Consider the following 12,707-nt stretch of genomic DNA (forward strand, 5'->3'; position numbering starts at 1 on the left):
AGACCCTAAAGTCAAAAACGAGTATTTGTATTGTACTTCAAAAAGACCTTCGTCGAACCCCTGATTCGGCGTTGCCGAACCCCGGTTAAGAACCACTGCTATAATGTTATACCTGCCCAGCCTGTTTAAAAATTGGAACTTTAATGTCCAAGATGGAGTCTTTCATTTTGGGATTGTCTAGAATAACAAAGGCGATAAAAATTCCACAATCACGAGCCGCCCTGACTGCAGATTCAACTGTTTCTCTTCCTTCGATGTAAAGACCTCTGCCATCTGCAAGACAAATAGGCAGCTGGGTTGCCACACCGTACTTATTTCTAAGATTTGTCCTTATTTTGAAGGGCTATGTCATAGAAACATTCATTGTCATTATTTCTAAGAAATGTCCTTGTTTTTGACTTGAGTCCTTCTTTTGTCTTATTTTAAACAATTACTAGTCAAATCCCTTCGGGGATTAAAAGTAAACCTAACATTGTTGTTGAATTTGTTGAATTGTATTAAACTTGGCCCATCGACTCCGATATTACAGAAAGCAAATGGTCACGTATCCCACTTGCCAAATGGACTTGAACAAAAATAACAACGAACTGTTAAGCACAAATGTTACTGAGAAAAATGTAATATTATTAAGCGCGTTCACCTGATATGATTAGGAGAAGTTGAGAAATTCGAGGATCCGCTGACGACATGTAATTCATCTGAGCAGATTTCATAAACTTCGAGTTCGCCTCCAGTAACTAAAGTATTACCAACAAACTGGTGAGGTTATCAATAAAGAAAGCTTAGTGAAAAACTTGTTTTGACAACAATTAAATGGAAAGTTTATCTGGGTATCCGGGTTGAAAATCTATAACTGGCATTTCCGCATTGGAAGATTTTAATCAAATTTTGTTGCTGATTACCTTCGCTATTTTGGTCTGTTCCTGTTGAAATGTGCATTTTTGTAAAATGGAAGAACCAGATTGGTCAGTGAATGGTTGGCTGAAATCGTGTAGCATGTTGGCATCTTCACCAAAACTACAGACCGCCAACTGACCAGCTTCCAACGTTGATAAGGCAGAAGATATCACAGCAAGTGATTCAAAGGCTAGCTGTCAAGCAATTAGTATTCGGGTTTATGAGTAGAAATATACTTCTTATTTATATTGGAAACGGTTAGCGAAAATCCAGTAATTGCTACGTCAGAAAATAACATTAACATTTTTTCAAATCATATAACCAACAAAGGCACGAAACCCGAAAATAACGCAAAGTATCTTAAGTACGCACTGTTACTAGAAAAGGGGAGAGATATTATACTCATTATCCCATATTTGGCAAAAGTTTTTAAACACACAACAATCGGTACAAAAAAATGTTCATTTAATCAAACCGTTCATTCAAATCAAACTTTAACCAAATAGGACATTGTTCAAAAATTTTACCCATTTTAGGTTGATTGTTTTTTTACAGCTAAACTAATAAATGTTTGATGTAATTATATACAGCCCGGAACCACAATCTCCCAACATACAGATAAAGTTGAACAGCAGAGGCGTTTTATGAAGTAACAGTTAATGGTTCTGATGTGATCAGGCTGTTACCGCAGCATTCATTTACAAAGAAATCACTTCAACAAGTGCAAATGCAAGTAGATAACGAACATGAGTGTAAAATATGTTTACTTACAGACTGTATTTACCACCTGCGAAAATCTTATACAAATCCTACAAAGATTTAATGTCAAAAGTGCATAGATAAACTTCACTGGATAAAAAAAGAAAACCAAAAAAACAGTGTAAAACAAAGTTTTTCTTTTCACGGCTTATCGAACCTGTTTTGTGTGGTTATCAGCCATACTAGAAGAATCGTCCATGGCCAACATCACTTGATAAGCTCGCTTGCTTGGTTTCGATCTCCGAAGCCAAATCTTGTCCTTACGAAACCCGCTTGCAATGTATGGTATAACCTACAAAACGAACAGACTCTTTAAAAATGCAGTTTATTTTAAAGGAACGATATCTGCAAAATGTTTTCTTATTGAACTCATTTGCAATCTACAAAGATTACTAGGGATGCGCCGAGCCGAGCCAGAACCCGAGTACTCGGTACCGAGCATCGCTGTTTTTGATGCTCGGTGCTCGGCCGAGTAGTTGCACAAACTGACCCGAGCATTAAATTTGCATATCCATGCCTTGCTAACATAAGTAACTAGTGTTCGAAAGGGTGTCTATAAACAAAAACAAATGATTTTTCAAATGTATTAGATTGTGGAAAAACGTCTACTTCTGAGGCCTGTAACAGCTTAATACACCGCTGGTGACGTAAGAGGCCTTGTAGAGCTAAAACGCAGAAAGGGGATTTTTTGTGACGTCATAATGCACCGAGCGTGCTCGGCCGAGCACCGAGCATTAACGTGAGATGCTCGGTGCTCGACCAAACAGAACACTTGCAATTTTGGCACATCCCTAAAGATTACCAAAAGAAAAGGCTAAAACTGTAAGTATGCTGTTTGGTTAAGACTTAACAACGCTTGCGTTATTATGCCATCACAAATGTATGACGTAACAACAGATTATTTTTCGACCTTTGTGAAACAAGTCGGTTTCTGAAAGAAAGTAATAGACAAAAAACTTTGCACCGAAAATTTGTAACGGATACAGTTTGGGCGAGAGAAAAATTGTAAAAAGACATTGTTCCAACCTTTCGCATGTTCAACCGACGTCCACTTCTATAGTCACCCTTCAGTTTTGCTGCTTGTGTGGGTTCGAGAATTAAACGAAGCTGTTCGCTCAGTTGTTGAGCCAAAGGTTGTGTTAAACTCAGATATTGTTGCCACAGCCGTTCTGAATCCTTCTGATAACAGCAAACATACATAGTTTTGTAGACTATATGGACAATACTTCTTTATGTGTTAAGGTAATTAAGTCATGCATGATTTATCTGTGGGTAATGCTTTCTTGTAGTCTGCAAAAACTACTATTTTCAAAAATATGTTTTTTCCCTCGAAAAAAAGGTTGTCGGCAAAAAACGTTTCTAACCGAGTATATTAAACACTAGAAAACTGTAATCTTAGTTTGAGGCGCACATTGGATGGTTCACAAACCATGATATATGGCTACAGTAACCAAACTCTCATTTATATATTAGACCTGGTTTAAAGAGTCCACTGTTTCTTTGTCACGAAGTTGCTCTTCCATCAATTTTCGTATTTCCTGAATTTCCTCGGGTGTAAATGAAGTAAACTGCTCACACGGCGTCCAGTGCTCCACTGCAAATAAGAATTCACACAACACTATTTCATTTTTCCTTAAATGAAAACACACCAAACTGACAATTTGTGTGTATTGAAGACATGGCCAAGCTTCTTTGTATAAGTTCATCTTCATCACGCTGCTTATTATCTTGTGCCTCTTCAACGTTTTCAGTTTGTGGTATATTTGGAACATCCTAATACAGAAACGAACGTCGCGTTTTTAGAAAACATTTGTGAAAAATCTATAAGTTATTTTGTAAATATATTTTTAAAAGCTTTCAGCAAAAATCGATCACCCACTTGGCAAAACGTTTTGAGTGTAAATTTTGCCAATTTCGAAAACCAGACTGTTTTTTTTATAAAAAATTGAGTTTTTTCTTGTCATTTAATCTCAGTTGAACATCAAATGTGACGATTCACCCCTTATAACTAGAAGGGTGGCTTAGCACATATTGCCCTTGCATATACACTATAAGCTATTTTAAAACATAAATATATTTCCTATGCTTATTTTGTATTAGGTCCCATATTAGTCACCGTCTTTTATAACTTTAGTCGTTTCTGCAGGCAAAAACTCATGGGTCCCCACACATGCAAAGTTGAAAATAATGCAATTCAAGAGATAACCATGAGAAAGTCGGGTGTTGTAAGGTAAAACATAGTGATCGGCACTGGGCTTAAATAATAATACTATGTAGAATACAAACTATAAAATTAGATTCACCCCAGATATTGTTTGAAGTATGTCCTATTTAACGTTTCAAAAAACTGACCCATTTTAGGGGGCTAGTAGGGTAACTAATTGGGTTCGACAGACAAACTAAAAAATATATAAAAACCACAATGACTCAATCAATAGCACTGCAAAATTTCAGCCCAATCTGCCAATGTTTAAAATTTCGACCACTAGAGGTGTTTTGAGCAACAACCGTTAATGTCATAGGGCTGTTAACAAGCCCCTAACTGCCATGGCGCAAAAACGACCACCAAGCAACCCACCAACGAGCAACATACAACTGGTTGCCCTTGTAACACTAATGCGCCAAAGAAATCTTTCGTTTGTGGTGCCCAGTAACATACAAATACGTTTTACACTTTAGGGGCTTGTGGGGTAAACGTTAGGACTACAGGGTTGAACACAACAATCGACACCTATAAATGGCATACTATGCAAGAAATCCAAATTTCAGCCAATTCTGACACTGTTTAAAAACTCACCCATTTTAGGGGGCTAGCGGGGTAAATACTGGGGTTATCAACAAAAACAAAGTGATGCACATCTACATGAATATATCTACCGTCTGTGTAAATTTCAGCCAAATCCATCAAACAATTGATGGAAAAACGAGTCAGACAAACTTTGGGTAAAAATACCCATTTTAGGGGGCGAGCGGGGTAAATACTGGGGTTATCAACAAAAACAAAGTGGGATGCACATCTACATAACTATATCTACCATCTGTGTAAATTTCAGCCAAATCCATCAAACATTTGATGGAAAAAACAGTCGGACAAACTTCAGAGAAAAAAATACCCATTTTAGGGGGCTAGCGGGGTAAATACTGGGGTTATCAACAAAATCAAAGTGGGATGCACATCTACATAACTATATCTACCATCTGTGTAAATTTCAGCCAAATCCATCAAACATTTGATGGAAAAACGAGTCGGACAAACTTTGGGAAGAAAACAAAAGAAAAACAAACAAACAATTCGAGTAAAATCAATATGTGTCCCCTTCAGGGAAGGGGACCCATAATAACAACACACACAGTCCATTAGCTCTCTCAGCATTAAATTTTTACCAGCATAGTATCATTCTCGCGAGCCATTGATTCTGTTGTCGCCGTTTCTCCTTCGTTAGTATCCATAGCAATTGTATCTTGCAAATCTTTTGTGTTTCTTTTGGGTTCGACGTCTTCCTGTATTGAAAAATACCAAACGCATACCGACTGCATACTTTTTACGCTACATGGTCATTTTTAAACGGTAGAGGTAGGCCTACCTCCGTTTCATCCTGAGCTTGTTCATTAGTTTTTGGCTTTTGTTCCTCCATTTGCTGGTCAGTGGCTGCATCTAAAGCCTGTTGGTCGTATCTGTAATTCAACGGGATAATGAAATATTTTCCGAAAAATTCTATAAAATCGCTTAGCTTGGCTTTAGTAAAAACTATTCAGCAAGTCCGCTTACGTCTTCCCGTTATTTAGCTGTCATTTTAACACGAAAAACCTACAGCTTAGCTGTTAGAGGTCACATAACTTTCAACAATAAAAACAAAGGGAAAATTCGCATTTTTCTAACGATGACAACATACCCATTCTTGTCATCAACAATGTGCTTGTACATTTCAGCTTCCGTATTTTCCTTCTTGTTAGCGGTTTCTTTTTCGTCCGCAGCATCAACTGTCCGAACCCTTTTAACTTGTTGCTCCTAAGCAAAATATAGAAATCCAAATTCTGTATCGCATGCCTCCTCACGCACAAGGTTTCACTAAAGAGTGAATGGGACCAATTGGGACCAAAAAGACGTGTTAAAATTTCTAACCAACAGGCATCACTAGCCTGTCGCCTAATTGTCTGCCGCAGGAAATATTTTGCCCCGTGGTAACAATTGTTTTGACTTCAATAAAGCATTTAACGAACCTTTGCGTCTGCCAAACTTCGTTTCGAGTCAGATTTTCCCAAGTTTCTTTCACTTTCAACAGCAGATGGATCTTTCTGTTCCATATTACTAGCGTTTTGTGAAAGCATGTCGGTCGTCGATTCTGAATTTTGATCACTTGATGGCGCATTACCGGACTTTTGGTCATCTTTGCCTATGGGTTTAAGTCAAAACATTTTTCGGGTTTCGAAACAATTCAATCCCATTTATAAACTACATTTGGTAAATAAGTGGCAATAATTAGGGTCTTCAAATAGCCTTACAATGTCATGTAGTCTAAAAGTAGGCTTACCTTCTTCTTTCGACTCCTGGGAAACTAGTTCAGAAGCATTTTCACTTTGTTGCACGTTGTTCTCATTAGTAGCTGCTTGTTTTCTTAAATTAAAGATATTGAAATTGAAGACAAATTATAAAATTATCCAGCATTGTGTCTCAAGCAAGTTTGGTCAAAGTTTGTATTCCATACTTTGATATTTTGTCCATTACTTTCTCATCGGTTTCAGAAATTTCGTTTTCCTCAGACGGCAGTTGTGTTCCCTGAGCTGGCTTGTTTTCTTCCTCATTCTAATAAAAAAAAAAATTTAAATTAAACCAAAATTATAACTAGGAAAATAACGGTCCAGATAGACGTAAAAAGTGTCATGCTTTATTGTTCAGATGTTTCAACAAATGCTCATGCCATCATCAGTGATATGAGGCATCACATATCTTCATCTACACTTCACATACAGAATGATAAAAGAGTGTGAAGCAGAGTCACTGTTATATTCCACATAGGACTTAGATCTGTGTACCGTGTTCTAAAGCTAAATAACACACTAACTATTTTTATAAAAAAGACTTTGAATTTAGCAGTGTGGTCCTGTGACTATTAATAAAATTTGTGGAGACCCTTGTTTTATACATTCGGTTAATGTAGACTGGCACCGAGCAGTGGTAGGTTTCATTTCCACCCATATAAAAATCATAAAAGGCATTATAGCTGTTTGGGGCACAAGCTGGTTGCATTTTGTAGCCCATGGGTCACATTTTATAGCAGACAAACAAAGTTAAAGAACTACCATGCTGAAAGGAATATATATTTTTTAGTAGTGTACCTCATCATCTTTATCATCAGAATTACTTTCATCTTTATTTTCCTGAGCATTCGCAGGTTCTTGTTGTGTTTGCTCATTGCTCTCATCTTCCTGTATTTCATCTTCAGCATTAATTTCTTCACAAGGAGTGTCCATGTCATCATTAGTATTATTCTCTTCATCCAGTTGTTCAACATCTTTTTCTACATTTTCATCACCAGCTTCAGTTTCTGGTTCGTTTTCCTCCTGTTCTTCTGAATTAAATGACCACCATAAAGTTTGTTTAGTCGGTTGATGCACATTATGCAAATGTTAATTATGGGTCCCCTTCCCTGAAGGGGACACATATTGTTTTTGTCTATTTTTTTTTTCTTTTTTCATTTTTCTTTTTTTCCGTCTAACGCGGATTTGTTCCCACGTTTTGGTCAAGAAAGAATGGTTCAAACTTTTTCAAATTTACACACATTATAGATATTGGTTTGGTGAATGTGAATTTTGACCCCGTTTGATCCCTCGGTTCACCCACAGCCCCCAAAACGTGAAATTTTTAAAATGGCTACACTTGCTAAAGTACTTCATTAAGGAGTTATATGCTTTGTTGTTTGGTGCAATATAAGGTATTTCAAAGAATTTTGTACCTTAAAAAAGATTTACCCATTTTCACCCCTTAAACCATAAAATATTTGTTTCTAACGCTGGTTTGTTAAATGCGTTTGGTCAAGAAAGAGTGCTTTAAATTTATTAAAATTTGCACAGATGTTAGTTATTGTTCCGAATTTGATCCTCCTAAAGTTGGACCCCAAACGACCCAGTGGTTCACCCACAACCCTCCCCCCCCCAAAAAAAAAAAAAAATTAAAAACGGCTGACTGAAGTACATAATCTGAGGGTTTCATGCTTTGTTGGTTGGTGCAATGTAAGCTATTCTAAAGAATTTTGTAACTTTTTATTGGATTCACCCATTTTTACCCCTTAAACCCCAAAATATTAAGTTTTTAGGCCAGAAATAAAAATGTTAAACAATTGTTTGCAGTAGGTTATTCGTTTAGTACAGTGGTTCTTAACCTTTTTATAACGACCGAACCCCTACGATATTCTTCAGCCTTTGGTCGAACCCCAAAGTCACATCCTAGGTTTTAACCCATTTTGTTTAGTGGATCATAATTAGTTTTTGTTCAAACGTAGTGGCAACTGTTGGTCATTTTCATTTAATATTACAAAGCAACTTGTTTCAGAATTGCTTTAATTTCGGTAATTTTTGGTTTTACCAAAATGTAGCATTGTATTTTTAGCATCTGTACACAAACATGAAAAAGATGAAGTAATAAATTTTTGCTGCCAACAAAATTCCGTTGTTTTTCTGCTTTTACCTGCTTATTTTTGTTTTAAAATACTTGGTTGTGATATTATATATATACCATCTAATAGCGCCCAAAAAGCCAAGATTAATTTCCAGCTTGGTGCACAGATTGAGCTGCACAGCGTCAGTAAAGTGTTTATCATGTCATAATCTATATTGTAATGCTTGCAGTACTTGTTTTGTTGGCATTGTTTGCACACAATGCGTACAAAAAGTCTGATGCATATGGTGATTGTGCTGGTACTCTTTTTAGTACCACAAAAACTGCTTAGAGCAGTTTAAAAATCAAAATATTTAGCAAAAGAGTTTTATTTACGTCACCGCCGCCAATACGTATATTTTAATAAACATGTTTACGGACCCCAAAGTTTGACGAAAACGAGTATTTGTATCGCACTTCAAAAAGACCTTCGTCGAACCCTTGATTCCGCGTTGCCGAACCCCTGGGGTTCGATCGAACACCGGTTAAGAACCACTGGTTTAGTATTTAAAAATTTGCCTTAATTGGCCAAATAGTTACTTTTACAGCCCATAATATGTGTACACTGTCAGTCAGATAGAAGTCTCAACTCTCAAGGTAGTAATTTACTCGTTTACGATTAAGGCGTGTGAATGCAGCGGGAGTGCTCAGCTTGACGCCCGGACCGACGTTTTACGAGACAGTCATGTTGGTGATTAGAAATCAGCTGTTTTTGCGCAGCGATGCTATGTCGTTTTATTAAGTTATCAAGCACATTTTCAGTTTTGGAAAATAGTGTTTAAAAACTGACCTTGAACGACAATATCAAGGTCAAAGCATGAGATTAAATTGAAAGTATTTTTCCTGTTCTTATTTACTGTTTTTTTGTAATTATATGACAATAGTGATGCAAAAAGAATACGGACAAAGCTTTTAAAGTTGGGTTAAGGCTAAAGTTGGTTAAGTTTTTCCTTAAGAATTTAAAAATAACCAGGATGTTTGTTTACCATAAATCCACACAAACGCATGTGTGGGGACCCATTCGTTTTTGCTTGCAAAAACAATCATATGTGTAGATCAAATAATGTGTATAGTAAATTCGTAAATATCTAACAATGATTGTGCCCTATTTTTACTGTTACCAAATCGCATATGCATATATGTGGGGACCCATTACATTATGCTTGCAGAAACAATTATGTTATAAAGTGCCAGGAAAAAGATAGGGACCCAATGAAACGTAGCTGTCAAATATATATCCATTATAAATATAGTAAATGGTGTATGTGATACATCCTTAAATATGATGTAGCATATATAAACTGGCAATATATAGGAAAACCACTATTCTAGTTAAAATTTAGGTTAATTTAAATCCTGCTTACTGGTGCAGTAATTGTCATAAAGTGTCAGTTTTAGGAAAACTGAAGGTAAGTTAGGGCAAACGTTATTTCAACAACCCTTTTTACTACGTTGCCTATCCGCAAATTAAAGTGTGATAAAAGGAGCAATTATTTGCCAAAAAATGCTGGAAGTTAAGAAAGTGCCTAGAGCAGTGGTTCCCAAACTGTGGTATGTGTACCACTAGCGGTACATCAGAACTTTTAGGTGGTACGTGAGTAGCTTTCTGCTATACCTAATTAAGGTCCAATCTAAAACTCAACTGATCCAACTGATCAGCCCTGGTTTGGGTGAAACTTGTGTTTTGGACGTTCTTTTGAAATTGCTAAATATGCTAGCCAGGTCGACATAATAAGCCTATTTCTTGGTCTTTCCATTCAAACAGGGTTTAGGACTTTAGGTGGTAAGCAGCGATAGAAAAAGTTGTCAGGTGGTACGCGATCCATATAAGTTTGACAACCACTGGCCTAGAGGAACAAAAACCTCTATTTTCCCCTCAACAGATTTAAATCAGCCTGCTTCATTTTGTGATCCATGATTGGAAAACTTGAGACAAACTATATCTTGTTTCAATGAATACTTTTGTTAATGAAGCACCACATGTGACTTTCAGTGTTCGACCAAACTTTATTCAAAATTGGGTAGTAATAAGATTAAAGTTTTAACTATTTTGCATTGCAAGTAATATCAAACACATAAAAGATATAAGTTTTGTCATGCTAGTTTTAGGCTAGAAGGGTAGCTTAGCACATTTTGCCATTGCACATACTCCCTAACCTATTTTGGCATGACAATTTATTCCCTACACTCAATTTATAATGGGTCCTTATCAGGGCTGCCAATGAGAATTTCAACAAAACCCAAGACTCACAGCAAAATAACCCAAGAATTTAAATGAAAACCCAAGAATGCAAAATGTGGTTAGAAATGCAATTAATTAGGAAATTTACTCGTTTCATTGACAAATATTTGACAATTTACAGTCCGGAAATGCAACTTGACAAACAGGAAATGGTCAATGCAAGCAAAGGGAATATTATGTTCAATAAAATATGCAGCAATCGCCAGTTCACTCTTGGCTGTTTGATGATCATCATCTGTTTTCTTTTTCATAAAATTAGTAATGACTACAGTATATTTAAAAGCTTTAAAACTTCTTTGATGGTTCACAGTTTTTATGTTTAACGAACATTGATCTATTTGCATTTTTAAGTGTAACGATTGCTTTCACTGTATACTTATCTAGAAAGAATTAAGGTCTAGAATAGAGAGAAAATAAAAGAGATGATAAAAGGGCCCAAACAGTGCAGCTACCCGAAAAACTTTTCTCATTAAAATAGTTCTTACATATATCTATTTCATCAATAAGACTCAAAACCCAAGAATTGCTATAATTTTCAAAATAAAACCCAAGAACCCAAGACGTCAAGTAAAAACCCAAGATCTTGGGGCAAAACCCAAGCTTTGGCAGCCCTGGTCCTTATTAGCACCGTTTTTTATAACCTTAGTTATTTATGCAGGCAAAAACTCATGGGTCCCCACACAAGCAAAGTTTAAAATAATGCATTTTAAGAGATTACCATGCGAAAGTTTGGTGTTGTGGGGTAACACAGAGTGATCAGTACTGAGGTTAAATAATCATGCTTTTATAGGTACACACTAGTAGACCCATAAAAAAAACATAAGAACTGCAATAAATTTGTACAATTAATATGGCAACAATAAAACCTATTTGTCAAAAACTGTTTTGTAAAAAGAAATAAAAGAACCTATATTATCTTCTTCAGTCTCCATAGCAGTGTTTTCGTCCAGATTTCGTTCTTGCTCTGTTCCTTCTTCATCTAAAAATGTTCATTCAAAATGTATGAGTGAAAATTTTCCACAGGCCCCAAGTAAATTGTGTCTTACCATTATCTTCTCCATCCAGATTAACATTGTCAGGTATTTCCATATCTTCTGGGGCGTCTTTAGATTCTTCCTCATGAAAATCATCCCTGGAGGAACAAAAACCAAACGGATTTGTTGTAAGTGATAAAAAAGTTTTTTTTGGGGGGGTCAGGATAAATAAAAGCAATACCTAAATATGTTTCTATAATGGTGTACAGCTAACACAGTGTACTAAAACTAGGACTATATACAGGATAGTAGAATTGTGGTGCTAAAAAAGGACAATGATGATAATAATAGATAGGCCAACCAGTGCCCTAGAACTTAGAACCTTCTTTTCAACATTGTTAAGGGATAAAAGTGGTATTCAACTGAAGCAAATCAACATAAAAAGAGTATGTACCGCTCGTTTGGATCAAATTCACTTTGGTCGCCCAACTTTTGCTCATCAACCTCTTCTTCTTCATCATTTGGCTTCCTTTTCTCTTCCCCTTGGTCCTCACCAATCTGATCATCTTTAGCAGCCATCTCACTTTGATCCTAAATTTTGCAATTATGGATTTATATCTTGAACTAAAGAAAACATTTCGATGCCTGAAATCACTTCAGAAACAAAATTGAATTTTAATTTTCTTTCCTTATTATTTTACTCTTATCGTTTTGGGAAATTGGTGCTAATTTGTGAACTTCTTTAATTTCATATGAGCCACATACATTTACAACTAAAAATGTAGTTTAATATCCTGAAGGCACTCTCAAACTGCTTTTTATGGTATATTGTATCAAATTTAACGCTTACTGCATCCATTCCAGCTCCCTTTTCTTCCTGCATGCCATTTTTATTTTCATCTTCTTCTTCTTCATCTTCTGACCCCCACATCCGTTCATCCAACTTATCAGCTTCAGCATCATCACCAAGATCTCCCATTTGTTTTTCAATATCCTACATGAAATAGACATATTAACAAAAATGTTAATTGTTGTTCAGGAAATAAATTAATCTGCTGGCAAACAGAATTTAAGATTATCAAAAAATATTATTTTTTGTAAAGCCTTGCAACAAAGATACAACAACAACAAGGATTAAGTCAAACACATTTATAAAAAGCTTGATAATGCTGTTTGTGTC

The 12,707-nt window shown here is 36.0% G+C and overlaps 1 protein-coding gene across 1 annotated transcript in view; it reads right to left on the reverse strand.

Moving 5' to 3' along the window:
* LOC145232130 (midasin-like) overlaps positions 1–12,707 on the reverse strand; it is a 64,012-nt gene that overhangs the window by 2,067 nt on the left and 49,238 nt on the right. The window contains exons 86-103 of the mRNA XM_080096641.1: positions 12,378–12,521; positions 11,982–12,118; positions 11,600–11,685; positions 11,461–11,532; positions 6,994–7,226; positions 6,363–6,460; positions 6,189–6,271; positions 5,878–6,050; positions 5,550–5,665; positions 5,241–5,331; positions 5,041–5,157; positions 3,315–3,429; positions 3,132–3,250; positions 2,683–2,835; positions 1,814–1,948; positions 903–1,091; positions 641–737; positions 113–273 (exon numbers count right to left, since the gene is read on the reverse strand). Coding sequence (XP_079952767.1) covers positions 113–273; positions 641–737; positions 903–1,091; positions 1,814–1,948; positions 2,683–2,835; positions 3,132–3,250; positions 3,315–3,429; positions 5,041–5,157; positions 5,241–5,331; positions 5,550–5,665; positions 5,878–6,050; positions 6,189–6,271; positions 6,363–6,460; positions 6,994–7,226; positions 11,461–11,532; positions 11,600–11,685; positions 11,982–12,118; positions 12,378–12,521 — 2,319 coding nt within the window. The remainder of the gene's footprint in view (positions 1–112; positions 274–640; positions 738–902; positions 1,092–1,813; positions 1,949–2,682; positions 2,836–3,131; positions 3,251–3,314; positions 3,430–5,040; positions 5,158–5,240; positions 5,332–5,549; positions 5,666–5,877; positions 6,051–6,188; positions 6,272–6,362; positions 6,461–6,993; positions 7,227–11,460; positions 11,533–11,599; positions 11,686–11,981; positions 12,119–12,377; positions 12,522–12,707) is intronic.

Source organism: Phallusia mammillata, chromosome 6 (genome assembly GCF_965637545.1).
Source record: "Phallusia mammillata chromosome 6, kaPhaMamm4.hap1.1, whole genome shotgun sequence".
In the NCBI taxonomy this organism is placed as follows: Eukaryota; Metazoa; Chordata; class Ascidiacea; order Phlebobranchia; family Ascidiidae; genus Phallusia; species Phallusia mammillata.